The sequence below is a fragment of the Delphinapterus leucas genome, chromosome 3, assembly GCF_059928025.1.
Source record: "Delphinapterus leucas isolate spDelLeu-1000000601 "Yukka" chromosome 3, BTC_Dleu_Yukka2, whole genome shotgun sequence".
Lineage (NCBI taxonomy): Eukaryota > Metazoa > Chordata > Mammalia > Artiodactyla > Monodontidae > Delphinapterus > Delphinapterus leucas.
This window is the reverse complement of record NC_143131.1, coordinates 111,469,023-111,487,601: the sequence shown is the minus strand read 5'-3', so window position 1 is coordinate 111,487,601 and position 18,579 is coordinate 111,469,023. Positions and strand designations below refer to the sequence as shown.

Here is an 18,579-nt window from a genome sequence, read left to right as displayed (position 1 = left end):
CTTATTTCTTCTCTCCCTTCCCTACATTAAGTACTGTTCAGCTTATTGAAACTGACTAACAGACTTCGGGGCTCCTGAAATGACAAGAAATAATAAGCTTATATTTTTCCCTACCTTGAGTACCTAGACTTTTGAGTTACGTGTAGGGTGAAGTCTAAGTTTTAATATTTTTGTGTAACGTAATCTCATAGACATAACCTAAGTTTTATAAATTTGGGGAGGAGGAATCAGTAGCATATTAAAAGTGTACAAATTTTTACATTCTTCAACATTTAGATGTCAGACATTAAAAGCATTTCATATGCCAACAGAAGCCATGCATGTAATATTAATGAATGAAGCAAATCAATTCAAAGAAACACCAATTCCTCTATGTCTTTGACTTTTCCACTTTTAATGGAGGTATTTTCCTCTTAACTCTGCAGTTAGTAAGAAAAGTGACAGTTCAAGTATGATGATAAATGGTAAGACAGTTGCCCTCAGTGTGGGAGAAAAATAGGCAATGGTGTGGGCTGGGGCAAAACGGAGCATGTTCTGTCTGGAGTGAGTGGCCTGTTACCCTGCTTCTAGTTAGTTTGGGGAAAGAGGGCCCATGGTTTCTGGATCTTCTTGTTTCAAAGGAGAAGCCAGAAATCAGGATTATTTACATGAGATCTCCATCTTTAGTCACTTTTTAAAAGCTATGTGGACCTAAAACAAACAAGCAAATAATTTCATAAGGTATTTGGATACAGTTTTCAGAATGCATATTTTAAAATATATACTTTTTCAGTTTAATCTAAAAAAAAACAAAACAAATGTGAGCTAACATTCGACGAGCCAAATCCAGCATCTCTGTGTACCAGAATTAGCCTGCTGTATTATGAAAACAGTAAATGGCCATAATTATAGACAAATATACATGATAAGTGGTTTATTGATACTACATTACATTGCTTGACAATGTTCAATGTGATATTCCTCATTAGAAGCACATATTTCAGTGTGCTAATAAGCAAAACTGCAATAAACATGATAGATTAATGGAACATTTCCATCATTTCCTACACAGTCATTTGTGAGTTTTTGCTTCAGATGATTTGTGACTCTGATTTTCACTGAATAAGCTGGCATCTTCAGCATACCCCAGAAGAGATAATAAGGGGGTTCAAATCTGGCAAGCATGCAGACCGCTTGGCCTGTCCACATTGTCTAGTCCAGTTTATTGTTCGCTCACTCCTTCATCGCTGTGGGTGGTGGAGTGGAGGGCCTTGCTATTGTGCTCACTCTAGGTGACCTTTCCCTAGCCTGAAAAGGCAGACGTTAATTGATCTCATGGTCAAGCATGTCAAACCTTGGCCTGTTTCTAGACTCTATGGCTGCCTGGTATTATCTACTACATAATGTAAAGTGTTTGCATTTCAGTCTTTTAGGAAAGCATTCATGTTTTCTTTTTCTCTTCTCCAAACAGAAAGCGTTCTGCAAAGCCTGAAACTGTAATTGACTCTTTACTTCAGTAAATGTTACAGACTTAAAGTCAGAATAAAAATTAGTGATATCCTCATGCCTGGACAAAACCTTTAATTAAAACACTGAAGACTTTTGTGTTATTTCAAATAATGGAAGCTGTAGGTCATGCAGTAAGACTGGAACTAATAATTTGCCTAATAACTTTTAGTCTATATATATTAAGTTAATATAACATTAAAATTGTACACTTGGTAATTGTTCAAATTGTCATATTAGTTTTCAACTTATACTGTGCAGGGAAGTTGAGAGAGCAGCTTATACTATAGAGAGTTGCAGTTTAAATGTATACATAAATCTGCTAGTGATTTACTCAACTACTGTATATTTAGATGACCGGATATTCAAAATAGAAAAAAAAATATAAGTCCTGTTTTGCACATAGAAAGTTGCAGGTCTAATTGTCCTATGTTTTCCTGTTATATATGAATGTATGGGCTGCAAATCTAAGAAATGATTCTGTCCTAACACCCACCTGGCCTTTTATAATGTGTTCTAATTTTTATACTAACATTCATTGCATTTAAAATATGAGATGGGTGATCTTATTGATCTATAGAAAATTTTATAATCCGATAGTCAATCTTTAGAAGTATACATGCTTAAAAAACAAAAGTTGAAGATATGTTTCATCTGGACCTCTCTTGATTTTTTTTTGCCACTTTGACTTCAAGTCAAATTTTTTGTTTGTTTGTTTTGGTTTCATGTGTCTTGAAACATTGAACCTGTACCTGCATACAAAGGAGTCACAGCTGCAGAAAATTAAGAAGCTAAATACTGGTCACTAACATTTGCCTCTATGGTTATTATTTTTTTAAATTCACTTTGAAACATGATTAACTGATGCTTTCCTGTGTCTGAGTTCTAAATTTTGATGAAAATTGCTCTGTTTCTCCCAACTGAGAAAGGTCTCCGTTTCTAGAAAATACAGACAAAGCAAGAAAAATATCTTTTAATTCTTTGCCTTTAAAACACTTTGTTTTGTCTTTCTTCTTATTTTATAAAGAAAATATTCTTCCCTGAATTTCTTCCATTGACAAATCCAGTTAGACCATACCTCTAAAATAAAAATTATTTTTATTTTATAGTAAAAAAAAAAAAAAGTCGTAGAATTGTTTGTTCTTTTGTTGACTGCTTACAAAATTTTTATTTTTTTAAAGTTATGCTACTCCAAAACCACTATATATATATATATATATATATATATATATCTTTTATGAGTTTTAAAATTATGTAATCAGCCCTGAAACGCATTGGCTACAAGTTTTAAGACTTCATAAATGAGTATTTATTAAGTTAACATTATTTTAGTAAGTTTGGTTAAATATTGGTTTATAATTACAAAGATGTATATAGAATGGGAGTGAGCGAATGTAGTGTTATTTGTGAGGTGGTGGTAAAAATGTGTCCATAAATTTAAAGTGCATTCCAAAGGTGATGTACTAAATATCCTGTGTATGGTGAATATTTTCTAGGTAATAAGAATTGCAGTTAACTGGCAGCATTTTCTTTGTAACGTGTAAGATAGTTAGACATTTATAACTTTGTGGGGCATTGTTTAGGTACCGTGAAGACTTGAGGTGAATTTATGTCTTGTAAAAGCTTTGTGTAAGCAGAATATCTTGGCAATTGTAGATGCATATTTAACTCTGTTAATAATAACTCTAGAGAAATCTTAATTTTACCAGTAGGAAAAAAATATGACTACTTCTTCTTTTTAAAGAATGCACGTGCCTACCCTTTAACCATCCAGTTAATAGAAAGGAATAACTTTAGAATTAAGCTTTAAAACATTATAGAAAATTTAAGCCAGTATGTTAGGGTTTTTTTAATTTTCCACGCCATAGCAGTAACAAAACGAAATCTATAAAAACTCAAAACGTTGAGAAATTTTAAAAACAGGCTACTTTAGCAGTTTTTTTTAAAAGCATTTATATTAGAACTGATTATACCAGATGGACATTAAATATTCATCTTATATAATACCAAGATTAGATATTGGAGCCAGGCCTGAGTATCCATGTGCAAACATGGGAACCTGACTTTAGAGCTCTTCACTTAGCTGTAATCGTAGTAGTTCTATGGTTTCTTCACAGTTACTTTGTGTCATTGTCCATAAATGAAATATTTTGTAACTTTGGTGTTAATTTCATGAAAGGCTATAGATGAACAAACTTGCTCATTATTTGATATAAGAAGCAGATTTAAAATGAGTGTCACATATAAGTAGGTTATTGAATGGCTATTTTTCTCTTTAATTTAAAAAAGTAATATTTATTAAAAGGAGCCTTGGTAGAATGTTGTTTGTGGTATGTTCTTTAGTAAACCTTGCAATTACATGTAGTAATAAGGATATTAAAATATAATAGTATTCCCCATTTTTGTCTAGATTCTTGTGAAGTATAAGAGTAATCAAGGTGGCGGGTCTACATCTATGTGTTCGTCCCACAAGTAGAATCCATTTGACATGCTGTGGCATCTACTTTCTGGGAAAAGGGGACTTTTTTTTGCTGCAAGAAATTTAAGGTTACTTTGGGGGAGAGGGTGGTGCTACTTCAACTGTAACATGTTTTTAAAATTATGATTATAGGTTTCAGTTGTTTTGTTTCTTTCTAGTCTTTTAAAAATATTTTTTCCCTTAACTCTTATCTTAAGGAAAGTCCCTCCCTTTCCTACAGGGCTGTGAATTAAAGAACGGGTAGAGTTTACATTTAAGTATGCCAGTGTCTGCCCAGTTTCTTAACGTATGCATTTGTTTTCCTTTTTAGTTATTCTTTGATCTAAAATGCTAGAAGAAAACATAGATCTTCCTAGTGCCTTTGAACTTATACTGTAGTCTAATTTAAATCATTAATAACTTCAATAGCATTACTACAATACTGTATACTGGCCAGAATTACAAATCATATGATAAGTTTGTCGTATTAATTTCAAAAGCCAACTTTCATTGTATTTTATGTATATATTGTATTTGTTCAAGTTGTATATATTGATATTGTATGTATACATACAGCATGGTTAAATAAGAAATAAAAACCTTTACCTAATGCCTGTAATAGTGGTCTGCTTCTTTACTGAGCTATTTTTGTGTTTATGTCCATCCTGATCTTAATAGGCAGGTTCTTTGTGCTTGGCTCTGTTTCATGAGGTTAAGAGAGACCTGTGTAATTTCACACCAGAAACTCTTAATGTTGTGGGTCTTTAAACAGAAATCATCATGATACAGAAACCTGGGAGAGATGTTTTTTAAAATGCCCCTTCTCATTGATAAAATTTATTTTCACCAAAAATATTTTAATCCAAGTTTTGTTATCCTTGTCATTAGGTGTTTGAGAACAGAAACTTAAAGAAGTCTGTATGGAAAATAAAGGTAAAAGGAGACGTTTCTTATTGGTAACAATATCATGATATCTTTCAAAAACTTTTAATGAGCTTAAAATATCTCCAAAACAATAACGTTGCTTGGATTATTGTTAATCGTGTGTTCTTTGGACAAACATTTATTGATTACCAGGCACTGTGCTAGGCAGCCTCAAGAAGTTCACAGAGGACATTGAGAAGTTTTGATTTGTCAGCAAGTTTCAAAGGATTTCAGTGTGCTTTTTGTGTAGAGAGGAGACTCCTCTGGCCATTTCAGGTCTTGCTCTCTTCCTCTTCCCAAGTGCTAGCTAGTGTAAAACTTCTACACATGTTTGTAGAATATGGAAATAAAATTAGAGGCCTGCCATAGTGTAAGCAAGATGAGGAATAGTGCACCTTCCCACCCGCAGCCCCTCCTCCCCAGTTGAGTTCTGGAGCTGTGATACTATCACCAAGCGACACCCCTAAGGTGCACCCTCAGGGAACCTGTTACTGCCTGTGTTGTCAGGATGCTGCTGAGGTTATTGTCCATCCCACCTTCTTATGAAGACCCTCAAGAATCTCTTTTTAAAACCAAGTGCAAAAAAACACAAAAACCCCAAGTACCAGCCTAAGGTAACACAGTTAGTATGTGACTGCAGGAACTGTTCACACGATTCTGAAGCTGCAGCCTAAACTTAAAGCAAGCTTGGAGGAGCCTTCTAAGCACATGTTATAACATTATCTGAATGTCTCATTCTTAAGCTTTTTCATTTGCAAAGCAAATCAAGTATTCAGTCCTCCTTCGGAAGTTGAACAAATGTGTGGGAAAATGATTATGAAGAGGCTACTTCAAAAAGAACCTGTTTCCTCTCAGCATTTATCTTGGGCTTCCTGTGACCCAGTCTTCAAGTTACTTTTATCAACGTTATCAGAACATCACTTTGTCTTACCCAAACACGTTTATGGCTCTGACTAAAGAATATGACAGATCAGACATTCTTCTACACCTGCTCCCCTCCCCTACCCCTTTTGAGAGGGCTGGGGAAATTTTAGTTTTTAATCAAAGACTTTATTTCTCCAGTTTTACAAAGGAATTTAACTGGGACTTTACAACTGAATAAAATATTTCTCAGAGTTGATACCAATCTTCACAAGAGGATATTGCCTAACCCAACCTACCAGAGTCATTACAGAAATATTATGTTTGCCTTGATTTCTACTCCGTCATGAGTTATGCCACTCAGTCACCAGGTGTCTTCTGTATTTACTGTGGACCCATGCTGTGCTGAGTAGAAGGTCCTTGCAAAGCTCATGACCATGTAAGTGGAGAATGACAGTGCAGCATGTTGAGGGCTGTAGTGAAGGAGAGTGAATGGTGAGCTACCAGGCACAGCATTCCTCCCTAGCAGCTGACACGGTGTTAGAGACCGAACGCTGAACTAGGAAGAAGTTGACATGAAGGATGGATTAGAAGAGAAACACTAGAGAGCTGAGGAGAGAACGTCTGAGTGCTCGGGGCAAAGACAGCTAACTAGGAGGTTTTAGTACTCCACCTGGGAATGGAGCTCCAATTGAACTGATGACTTGAAACAGGAAATCGGCTCCGAGACTAGAGAAAGTGCTTGCCTTGCCCTCATTGGAAAGTGGTAGGAACTGCGAGGCTCACCTTGTATGCTGGGAGGCCAGGCCATGAGAAAGCTGTACCTTGCACTCTGCCCTGAAATTCCCCGTTCTCAGATGATTTGGGAGAAGCTGATCAAGATGACGTGCAGAGGAGGGTGGGAAACCTGGACAGGGCACTGGCTAATAGCAACAAGAGAGCCCCTGGGGCATTTTTATCAGAGACCAGCATTTCTAACTTGCCCAAGAATGTTTCAATGAAAGACATTCAGCCACAGATTTGAGCAAAATGTTTTTTTCTTTCATTTGTTTATTCAATAAGTATTTATTACCTACAAATACCAGTTAGAGATAGAATATATTCATAGGTAAAAGGTGGAAGTAGCTGATAGCAGGGAGGGAGGGGATCAGCCTTTGCTCTCAGTGTCACACATTCCATGCACAGATAAAAGGCACGTCCTATGAAGTAGGTATGGGCTGTAACTAAGTTTCCTAAGTGAATGTGCTTAAGCGACAAGCATCTCAACTCTCACTTAATCCTGAAGTTTCTTCGCTCATTCTTCTTATGTATGTCCTGCTTGATTCATGTTCTCTCACTCCCTTGGTAAACTCCAGGGCTTACTGTTGGGTATTTCTGTCCGTGGCAGACCTGCCTGGAGCCTGCATATGTCCCTTCTGTGGCCTGTTCTAAATCTTTCTTCCGATTGCCTTTCCTTTTACCATTCTGGCCTCATACACAAACTATAACCCACAAGTCATATCCTGTGGCAGACTACAGCTCACATTAGCCATTGAATGCAAATGAGTCTCAATCAAAGAAGAAAGGAAATTAAAATTTTCATTGTGGCCTTAGAAGGCTCCATGACTCTCTTAGTTACTTGTTGCCCTTGGCATGCTGGTATTTTATGTGGGCAGGGTGAAACTGACTGTGGTCAGGGTGAGACTTTAAGCTTTTGATTTGTTCCCTTATTTTGAAAGGGTTAAAAAGATGTTGCATGTTTTGGTATAATTTTAGTACTAGTATTAATTTTTGTCATACGTGTGTGAGCAAGAATGAAAAGAGAATGCTCATTCACTGTTACTAGATCCATATTCTTGCAGAGAACATGTCTTTAAAAGGCAAATTTCAATGACTTGACACTTGTTTTTCTCCTTTAATTTTTTAAAATAACAGCTTTACTGAGATATGTCACATACTATAAAATTCATCCTTTTAAGTATATAATTCAGTGGTTTTTAGTATTTTCACAGAGTTGTACAACCATTATTGACTATCTCATATCAAAACATTTTCCTTGCTCCCAAAAGAAACCCTATGTCTATTAGCAGTCACTCCCGCTTCCTTCATCCCCGCAGCCCCTAGCAACCAATATTCTACGTTTTGCCTCTATGGATTTGCCTCTTCTGGGCATTTCATATAAATAGTCATACCGTATGTGACCTTTGTGTCTGGCTTCCTTGATTTAGCATAGTGTTCCCAAAGTTCATCCATACTGTAGCATGTGTCAGTACTTTTCTTATTATTGCCAAATAATATTTCATTGTATGGCTATAGCACGTTTTGTTTATCCATTCATCAGTTGATTGACATCTGGGTTGTCTCTACTTTTTTGCTATAAGTGAATAATGCTGCTATGAACATTTGTGTAGAGGTTTTTGTGTGGACATATGTTTTCAGTTCCCTTGGTGTAGATACCTAGGATTAGAATTACTGGATCATATAGTAACTATGTTTAATCTTTTGAGGAACCACCCCACTGTTTTCCAAAATGGCTACCATTTTCCAATCATACCAGCAATGTATGACAGTTCTAGTTTTTCCACATCTTCACCAACGTTTGCTATTGTCTGTCTTTTTAATTTTAGTACTTTAACTTTTAAAAACATTTTATCACTTATGCACATGGTCACACTCACAGACTTTAAATAGAAAGCCAGAAATCTCCTGCCCTGCTTTCACTGTTTCTTATTCCAAGTCCCATTCCCAACAGTCCACCCTCCCTTTTTTGTTTTTAGTTTTTCTGGTGGTTACCATTATAATTCCAAAGATTTCTTGATTTACTTACTATTGGTTTTACTTTATTGTTTTTTTCACTTTTTATTATAAAAACTTTCAAACACGTGTAAAAGCAGAGTAGTAATCAACCGTCATGTACCCATCCCCCGCTACAACATTCATCAGTTCATGACCACCTTGCCAACTATTTTTTTAATCAACTTTAGGTATTTTGTATTGATTTCCCCATTGAAAAGTGAGAGTTTACCTTATTTATACTGCCCCTTCCAAATTTTTAATAGTAAGTTATTTTTAGATCTTCTGTTACGTTTCCAAGTTTGAATAAATACTTAAGTCTCTTGTTCCATCAACCTTAGACAGTGTTGGTGCCCCACCTCTCTATCTTTCCTTTTGCTTTTACCTCTCAGTCATTTTGAGCTATTCCTTTTCTGTTGTCAGTTTGATAGCATTTAGTCTGTTCTGTAACCATAATTAAGTCTTCCATGTTTTGTCTATTGGTTGGTTCGAAGCTTGAGAATCAAAAGAATTTACATTATTAGGACATTAAATATTGTTCACTGCAGTGCCAGGTAGTGTGCTAGAATTATTTCCCCACCGTGGACTCAATATAGCAACCCTTGTGCCAATGGGAAAAGAATGTTCTAAGCATCCAGTTGACACTTTTTAAATTCAGAATTACTTGATAGTCAGTGGGACTTATGGACCCACTCTGCAAGCTCTTTTAATTATCATTTACATCTTGTGTGGCCTTGTATTCTTTAATCATTTCATGCATTATGTCCCCAATGAGAGAGGGAACTCCTTGAGAGGGAAGTGGTCTTTCCTTTTTAATTCCCACACCAGTTTTAGTCTCTCAGTAAATTAAATTGGTTTCCCCAAAAGTTGGCAAGTAAATATAGTCTATGCCATTAAAATGACATCATGCTGTCAGATTCTGCATATACTTTATTTTATGATGAGTTATAAATAGATAAATATTTTTAAAATAAGGCTATTAAAAACTCATAAATTAAAATATTCAGCTTCAACACTTTGAGTATTTCTCCTTCATAATCGTCTTTAGCGTTTCCAAGAAGTCTTTCAACGTACTCTTCTTGGCTTCATTCACAGAACAGGTCTACAAAAGAAACATTTCATTAGTTTTCATTGCTAAGTATTTGAGTCTTGCTCATGCCTGTCTACCTGGGTCAAGCCTATGCTGCCACTTGCCACCTGAGCAATGATCAAACCAGGGCCTCCAGTCTGGCTTGACTCTGCCACTAGGCCAACAGGGTTTGCCTGTTTTTGGTGCATGCTACTTACACTCCTAGAAATGGCCACTGTACCATCACTAACTGTCTGCCTTCAGGGTGTGGCCATCCCTGGAGAGGGGTGTCACAGCTAGGTTCTGCTCAGGGACATAACATGAAGGTGGAGGCTCAGACCTGCCTGCTGCCATCTTGAGCCCGTGCCATCTGGACTGCTGAGAGAGAGATTCAGTCCCCCTGCCCATTAACCAGAAACATCATAGCTTGGCAGCCCTTCGGGTGGAAAGGATTCCTGGTACCTACCACCAGGCCACTGCTTCAGTTTGAATCTCAGCTCTACCAAATTATTAATTGCATTGCTTAGGACAAACTACTTCGTTTATAAAAGCTTCAGTTTCCTCCTTTGTAAAAGGGGAACAATAGCGCCCACTTCCTAAGATAATTAAGAGGCTCAAAAGAGACAATGAGGGCTTCCCTGGTGGCGCAGTGGTTGAGAGTCCGCCTGCCGATGCAGGGGACACGGGTTCGTGCCCCGGTCCGGGAAGATCCCACATGCCGTGGAGCGGCTGGGCCCGTGAGCCATGGCCGCTGAGCCTGCGCGTCCGGAGCCTGTGCTCCGCAACGGGAGAGGCCACAGCAGTGAGAGGCCCGCGTACCGCAAAAAAAAAAAAAAAAAAAAAAAAGACAATAAGTGTAGTGTCATCTCCCTGTTTTATTACCTTGTAAATAAGGCAGCAGGGAGGGGATGAATGTCTCCAATTCCTCTACTTGGCATTAGATAACATCCACTCTTGGCTCTGCCTCTTTCTACCATCAGTTCTCCCCTCTTACTGGATCATTCCCACTGGTATACTGACATGCTCCATATAGACCTCACCTTAAAAGAACTTCCTTCATGCCATACCTGCCCTTCAGCTATTGTTCTATTTCTCTGCGACGTTATAGAAAAGCACCTCGAAGGAGTTTTTATACTCAGTGCCCCTTTCTTTTCACTCCTCCCCAGCCCCATTCTCTATGGAATCCACTCTAGTCAGGCTTTCATTCCCGAATCTCCATTTATATCAGCATCACCGGTAACCTCCCTCATGACAAATCCAGTGGCCATTCTCAGTGTTCATCGTTCTTGACCTGTTAGTACATTTGACACAGTTGATCACTCCCTTCTTCTTAAAAGAGTTTCTTCACTTGCATTCTGGGGTGCCACACATTCTTTGACTTCTCCTACTTCACTGGCTACTTCTCAGTCTCTTTTGCTGGACCCACCTCTTCCTGACCTCTATATGTTAGAGTGCCTCTGGGCTCAGTCCTTGGATTTTATTCTTTCTTTATGTGCCTTTTTTTTTTTTAAATTGGCCCTGCTTTTTTTTTTTTTGGCTGCATTGGGGCTACGTTGGTTCTTCATTGCTACACGTGGGCTTTCTCTAGTTGCGGTGAGCAGGGGCTACTCTTCCTTGCAGTGCGCGGGCTTCTCATTGCCGTGTCTTCTCTCATTGCGGAGCACGGGCTCTAGATGTGTGGGTTTTAGTAGTTGTGGCTCGCGGGCTCTAGGCGTGTGGGTTTTAGTAGTTGTGGCTCGCGGGCTCTAGAGTGCAGGCTCAGTAGTTGTGGCACACAGGCTTAGTTGCTCCGTGGCATGTGGGATCTTCCCAGACCAGAGGGCTCAAACCCATGTCCCTTGCATTGGCAGACGGATTCCCAACCACTGCACCACCAGAGAAGTCCAGGCCTGTGGCTTTAAACAACATCTTCACTTAATATCACAAGTTCTGACATCTCCCTTAAGCTTCAGACTTTTTCAACAATCTTGTCAACATCTTCACTTGACTATTAAGTAGGTACCTCAGGCTTACTATGTATAAAATTCAACTCCTGACCTTAAGCTCAGCCTCCAGCCCTGATCACCCCCAGTCTTCCATATCTGATAACAGCACCAACCATTCCCCAAGGGGCCCAGGCTAGGAATCAGGAGGCCACGTTTTACTCTTTCCCTCACCCCCACAATAGATGTGTCAGCAAGTCCTTCTGGCTCTATTTTTGGTTAATATCCCAAATCTAACAATGTCTGCCGCTTCCACCCTGTCACACCCACCGTCATCTGCAGGCTGGAATACTGTGGTAGCCTCTCAACAGGCCATCTTGCTTCTATGCTTACCCCTACTCAGTCTATTTACTGCACAGTAGCCAGAATGATCATTTTAAAAATTACATAGATCAGATCGTGGTCTCTGCCTTGCTTAAAACCCTGTGGGAGTTTCCCACCATGCTTGGGGCAGAATCCATAGGCCCTGTGTGATCTCCTATTAAAATCCTCCTCCCTCACTCTGATTCCGGCCCTCCTATTAATCTTTGAACACATGAAGCTCATTTCTACCTTAGGGCCTTTGCACAGCTGTTCCCTCTGCCTGGAATGTTCCTTCCACATCAGTAACACGGCCGGCTCTGTCACTTAATTCAAATACCTGCTCAGATGATGTCACCAACTACTAAGTCAGCCCTCTCCCTCATGACCCCTGTGTGTTCTTTATTCCTGTATTTTTCTTCATGGCACTTATCACTACTGGAATCTATTATATGTTTGTTTGCTTTTCTCACTCACCCATTACAACATTCTGTAAGAGCAAGAACTGTATCCCCAGTGCCTAGAACAGTACCTGTAAGCAACACTCACAGAGCCTCAACAAATATTTGTCGAATGAATGAATGGGTTGATTAACCAAGGGTACTACTATTCATAAGGAGAAATATCTTAGAAGTAAGGCTGCCATCCATTGGAAGGCAAGCTGTTGGCATAATGCAGCTTACCATGTTTGCCATGCTGCTGAGGTTCCTGTGAAGTCCACTCAGGGGTTTGTTGAAGCACTTGTGGTATCTGTAGATATGCCGAAGCACAGTCCCGGCCCTGCAGAAAGTTTCCTTCTCAGTTGTGTTCTAGAAAGAGAAATTCCACAGATAGCCACTGCTAGCTTGATTTTGAACATTGGAGAGAGATGTTTCCTTCTGATTTCTTCTTTCCAGAAGGACAAGTGGAGAAGGTGAATTTGCTCAACTGTGGATCAGGTATTCAAGTATTCCTGCCATGTGAATGGAGGCTGCTTGTCACAGTAAACAACCTCTTCCAGTTACTTGCAAATGCAGCAGCCTTTTCCTGAAACCTCCCAATTTCTTTTCCCTTGGAGGGTTTTGCTGAAGGGGTACCTGAGTCAAGTCACTCAACTAAGTAAATGGGAGAGTGTGGATTTGCATGCGGGGCCATCTGTCTACAACCCATGTCTGTTTCTTTATCCCATGCAAGCTCTTCTTTCTGTGGATGCAGTTGTATGTACATCAGCTCGTAATCAGAGTCTGCTCTGTCTTATTCCTGTAATTTATAGTTTTTGAATCCAGGTTCCCTGGAAATCCCACATGTTTGTTGAATAAATGAACGCCCACCCTTTGACCTGGACAGTGCCACTTTGGCCAGCACTCTCCATTTAACCCTCCCCATGGGAAGTAGCAGTGTGAGGAGATAAGACATGTCCCCACACAGCTAGAGGTGAGTGCTAGGATCAGAGCTAGGTGCCCCAGGAGTGTGGCCTGGGGAGATGAGGGGAAGCTTCTGAGAAAGGGTGCTGGGCCTTGGACAGTTTCTGTTAGGGGCTTCTAGCCTCGAATGTGCAGGGTCAGAACCTCCTTGGAATGCTGGCAGCCCTGGTGTGAGTCTGGCCACATGGCTCTTCCTGGGGACCTTTGAGCCTCGGAAGAGGGCTTGTACAAGTGCGGAACCAGCTCTTTTTGAGAACCTGGGAGAGGGAATGTGTCTCGGCCTGGTCAGGCCTGGTGTGTCCTCTCTCTCTCCACTGAAGAACAAAGGCCCGGAGCCTGGAGGTTGTCTTAGCTTGAGCCCAATCCAGCTCAGATAAACCTGTCTCCAGCCTCTGCCAGGACCTGCTCTTGTTCCTTGCCACTCAAAATGTGGCCCATGAAGCAGCAGCGTGGGCGTCACCTGGGAACTTGTTAGAAATGCAGAATCTCAGACCTCCCTCTGGACCCACTGAGTCACAATGTGCATTAACAGGATCTCCAGGGGATTTATGTGAAAAGCACTGTCCAAGCAGCTTTTTAGGTTCTTCTGTATTTTTTCTGATTACCAAACTTTTTACTATAAAAGTAATATACAGGGGGCTTCCCTGGTGGCGCAGTGATTGAGAGTACGCTTGCCGATGCAGGGGGACACGGGTTCGAGCCTGTTCGAGCCTGTGCTCCGCAACGGGAGAGGCCACAACAGTGAGAGGCCCGTGTACCGCAAAAAAAAAAAAAAAAAAAAAAGTAATATACATTCAACAAAAGTGAATTCACTCATTATCCCATTAGCCAGAGAGAACTACCGTTAAGATTTTGCTAACTATCTCTCCAGATTTTTTTAATACTTTTTTTTTTTGCGATAGGGAACAACTATTGATACTCTTTTATAACCTTTTTACACTTAACATATAGCACTAGCAATTTCTTAAATCATTCAGTAATATTTAAGAACATGTGATTGAGAGCTGTGTAGGAACCTAGGGCATATTTGTGCCATAGTTGATCAATCCCCTATCACTGCAGTTTTTTGCTTCTGTAAATAAAGTGGCAGCAAGTCATCTATATAAATCTTTGTGTTCATCTCTTGTTTCTTTAGGCTAAATTCTAGGAGTGCAGTTCATATTTTAGGGTTTTTCCAGGAAGATCTTGACCCAGACTGAAGTGCCAGAATCCTAGACTACGAAAGCTTCCCCTTTCCGCTGTGGAGCTTGATGGCCCATGGGCAGGGCCTTTGGAAGGACATGTATGTACTTAATGAAGTACATGTCCTTCCAAAGGGCATATACTCTGGCTGGAAATTTAAGAGCAGCACCAGTATCTCTGGGCTCTGGGAGTCAAGAAACCTCCCATAAATCACCATACCTCTGGGGGGCTTTGTGGGTGAGCAGAGGTGGCGAGGCCAAGGAGAAGGCAGACACTAGCTGAGTATGCAGATGGAGGCAGACGCCTATGTTGCTGGAGAGAGAACAATGAGGTTCAAGAATGCCAAAAAGAGAAGAGATCCTTTGCTTATTTTTCCATCAAAATCTGATGAGCCTTTTCTAAAACGTTGGCTAGGAGCTTAGAAACTATACTGTCTCAGTTTTGAGTATGTAGCCATTTAAGGTAGGAAAACACCCTCTAAAGATATTTTTCAGGGACTTCCCTGGTGGTCCAGCGGTTAAGACTTCGCCTTCCAGTGCAGGGGGTGCGGGTTCGATCCGTGGTCGGGGAGCTAAGATCCCACATGCCTTGCAGCCAAAGAACCAAAACATAAAACAGAAGCCATATTGTAACAAATTCAATAAAGACTTTAAAAATGGTCCACATGAAAAAATCTTTAAAAATAACTAAATAAAGATATTTTTCAAAAGACTTTCTAAAGGTGATTAGGATAAGTATAGAAAAGAGTTTGAATCAAATGGAAAACTTTTAAAAGAAGGAATTCTAAAGGTCTTTAACTAGTTTTAGTTAAAGACCTTAATGTTTTAGTTCCATTGGCATTGCGGCAACAGGATGACACTCTGACCGCCCACTTTTTCGACTGCTTGTCCAGCTTTCGCTGCCTGAGTGTGTCTTGCTTAGGGCACACTTTGAGGAGCCATGCGGACTCTGCAGTTCAGAACTGCTCAGGAAAGAGGCTCAAAAGGGAGGCCTGGTCTCCTGCCAGAAAGAAGCGCACCCCTCATAGGAATACAGAAGTGGTGGCACACCATTTGGGAGACTTTGGTGCAGGGATTCTGCTAGAGTTCTAATGGGTCTTGACTAGCTTCATTTAAGGACATACAGATCCATCCTATATGTATTGTATTCATTATCTCCACTTATGCCCAAATTTAGTCAGTGAATGTGATGTACGAAAAAAATCCTCTACTTTCACTTTTAAAAAAAGACTTGAGGGTTGGCATAGAGCTCTCTGAAAAATTATGGACTTTTGCTCCCTTTGGTAGTAGGAAATACCTCCAACTAATGGTCCACCCGAGAAGTCCTTCCTAGGCCAGCCAGCTTGCTTGCTTTCCACCTTTCTCTTCCTCAGACCACCTAACTTCAGAGACACTCGGGAGGCACTGCATGTGGAACCCAGGATTTAGATCAGCACATTCTTCCAGCATTTGCCAAGAGCAGGATGCCACCCAATTTGGGCAAAATGGAACTCTTGATCCCCAAAAGCACTAAAATGAATATGCTGGATTTTGGAAAGATGTTCTTCTTGAGAACACAAAGAAGTAACTTTTCCTCCCACATAGCATCTTTGTGGGTTTTGAAAATAACAACCTTTCTTTGTTCTGAAGTATCTTAATAGATAAGTAAGCAGTGCTGAGTCTTTGAGGAAAAGAGAAGAATGGAAAAATGAGCTTGTTAATCCAGGAGGAATAGAAGCAGTTCGGGAAAAGGCATGAGATAGGTAAGAGTGAAGGAAGGCAGCGGGGACTGGCCTGCACCTTGGCGGGGGTGAGGGCTGGCTGGGTCTTCTAGAGCAGCCCAGAGTGGGGTCGCACTGGGCTCGCAGTCATGGAGGGTTTGATCATTTCCTAACGCTGGCCTCTTTCTTAGAATGGTTGCTTCTCTACAACCAGTTTTTACCTTTAATCAAGAGTTATATCATACAATAACATTTTCCACTAACTCAAGAGTTGGATTCCAGCCAACTTTCAAAATTGCTTTCAGATCTTCACATGTAGAAACTGAGGCACAAAGAGGTGTGGAGACTTACCAAAGGCCACATAGTTAGTTAATGGCAGAACTGGGGCTAAAGCCACAGACTGTCTCACTTCCAAACCCTCGGCACTTCTGCTGGGGCCCTGCCCTTGGCTTTGGCAGCACCCTCCCAGCAGTGCAGCCAACCTCTGGAGAGCCCAGAACACAGCTCAGTGGACTCTTGGCTATTTTATTTCTATATATATACAATATTAATATATGAGATATATAAAGTATTAATACATTATATATATACATAATATATAAATTTATATATATATATATATATAAAATCTCCAAGTCCTTCCAACCTGCTGATGGACAGATACAGTCTGATATGGGATGAGATTCTGAAGGATAAAATTATATAATATGTATTATATAATATTATGTCTTATACGTTTATATTATATACTATTATATAATTATATTACACTATTATATATCATTGTATATCAGACTCCTGGAATAATCTTTAATGAAGTGAGATAATCCAGATAAAGGCCCGAAGACCAGCTTTGCTCACGAGCAGGACAGGCCTGCCCTGTGGCCTGGGTGCTGGGGTGTGGCCCTACCCAACCCATAGGGCTTCACTCCTGGCCAAGTCTAGTACATGTGGAAAGCAGGTGGTTAGGAGACCACTGGTAAATTGAAGCTTTGGGTTTTTCATTCTCAGTCGTGTGTTTCCATGAAAACAGGAACTGATGTGCAGAAAGCTATTGATATGGCTGTAGTCATGTGTTTGTCAGAGAAAAGTGCACTATCAGCTGTCAAATCTATCTCCTCCCACTGCAGATCGGGGGGTGGGGGTGAGATGCAGCAGGAGGAGGAAAGGTGAGATGCTCTGGTAGGAGCAGCCGGAGGCAGGGATATGTCGGCCCCTGTCCAGCAGGACGGTTCTGGACAGGCCAGAGGGGAGTTGGCAGGACAGAGCAAGATGAGGGTCTCTGGACAGCCATGCCCGGAACCGGTGGGCTGTTAGGTGACCAGGCTGCGGAAGAGGAGGGGCTCTGGCGATACCTTTTCTGTTGCCATAGGAAGTCTCTTAGACAAAATGAAAGCTCTCTCAACGTGTAATCTCAATATCTGTTTTTGTGAGAGTATTTGGCTTTTCAGAAATATATGGGCCAGAAAAATTCTCTCCTTCAACAGCATTTATTGAGTGCCTCCTATGTTCCAGGTACTCGACCTGGGTTGGGTAAAATCCTAAAGAGCTTTTCCTGGACTGGGATCTGAATTATGACTACAAAACCCAAGCTTTCTATTAAACATCTTCTAAATCAAGTGAAACCAGAAACACCAAAATGTATTTGAGAGTAAAGATCAGAATTCTCAGTCTTTGAAAACGTTTCACCCATTATAGTTAATTTGGGCCTGTTCCCTTTATGTTAAAAAAAATTTCTCGTTCGAACACTTGTGGATGGCTCTCCTCACCAAGTCACCCATCTGCCAAAGCAGACCCGGGACAGCTCTTACCTTTGTGGTGGCAAAGACGTCTTCTACAGGCAGCTCCATGCACAAGTTCTTGGCCCAGGCAGGAACGAGAGAGCAAGAGACAGAGTTACCTCCAACTGCACAGGGTAAGCCTTGCTGAGCAGCTCTGACTCCCTCAAACTGAGAAAACTTCCTGTGGTCCCTCAGGGTGAAAAAAGTGCCAGGAGAAAAGTCTCTACACTGCTCCCCATCCTATCACCAACCACCAACTACCAACTCTCTAGAAGCTGTTATGTTCTTTTCACAGTCTAAGAAATATGCACAGCATCACCAGAACATCTGGAGAGATGGTACCAGATAGCTTACCTTTCTTGCTGTGAGGATGTTCAGCGTTTTGATGATCTCTTGTAAGGTAATATCGCACTTGTGTCCATGGACGAAGTTGCTGGTACATGCCAGTAAGCAGACTAGCATTGGGATCAGTTGGGAGGTGAGACCCATTAATAGATCTCTATTTGCACTGACAATGTGAGACAATCAGTTTACCGGGAGAAGCTAACAATGCAATTCTGACAAAGATATCTCTATATATAGATTTAAAATTGCTGAAACTGAGGGAAAATAAGTTTACATTGGAAATTTTCATTACACTAGGTTGTCAGTCATGTGGGACCA

General features: G+C 40.4%; 2 protein-coding genes across 5 annotated transcripts in view; one reads left to right on the top strand and one right to left on the bottom strand.

The window, feature by feature from the left end:
* The window catches only part of KIF3A (kinesin family member 3A), a 94,978-nt gene extending 77,087 nt beyond the window's left edge, over positions 1 to 17,891 (top strand). For 3 of the 4 annotated variants that reach the window (XM_022588767.2, XM_089909302.1, XM_022588770.2), the window contains one exon: positions 1,451 to 17,891. In XM_022588767.2, the coding sequence (XP_022444475.1) occupies positions 1,451 to 1,499 (49 nt within the window). In that variant the 3' untranslated portion in view covers positions 1,500 to 17,891. The remainder of the gene's footprint in view (positions 1 to 1,450) is intronic. The other variant, XM_089909301.1, reaches the window with a different exon arrangement.
* On the bottom strand, positions 7,355 to 18,579 carry IL4 (interleukin 4). The gene is made up of 4 exons (XM_022588765.2): positions 18,271 to 18,579; positions 17,947 to 17,994; positions 12,535 to 12,660; positions 7,355 to 9,602 (listed from the first exon to the last, which is right to left on the bottom strand). The coding sequence occupies exons 1-4, from the start codon at positions 18,403 to 18,405 to the stop codon at positions 9,510 to 9,512; spliced, it is 402 nt and encodes a 133-aa protein (XP_022444473.1). The 5' UTR covers positions 18,406 to 18,579; the 3' UTR covers positions 7,355 to 9,509.

Excerpts from the sequence above, each read along its gene's own strand:
- IL4 (XM_022588765.2), bottom strand. The coding sequence starts at position 18,405 with ATGGGTCTCACCTCCCAACTGATCCCAATGCTAGTCTGCTTACTGGCA. Across the intron at positions 17,995-18,270 it reads ACATCCTCACAGCAAGAAAG|AACTTGTGCATGGAGCTGCC; the intron begins GTAAGCTATCTG and ends GCCTGGGCCAAG. Across the intron at positions 9,603-12,534 it reads TCAGCAGCATGGCAAACATG|ACCTGTTCTGTGAATGAAGC; the intron begins GTAAGCTGCATT and ends TTTCTTTTGTAG.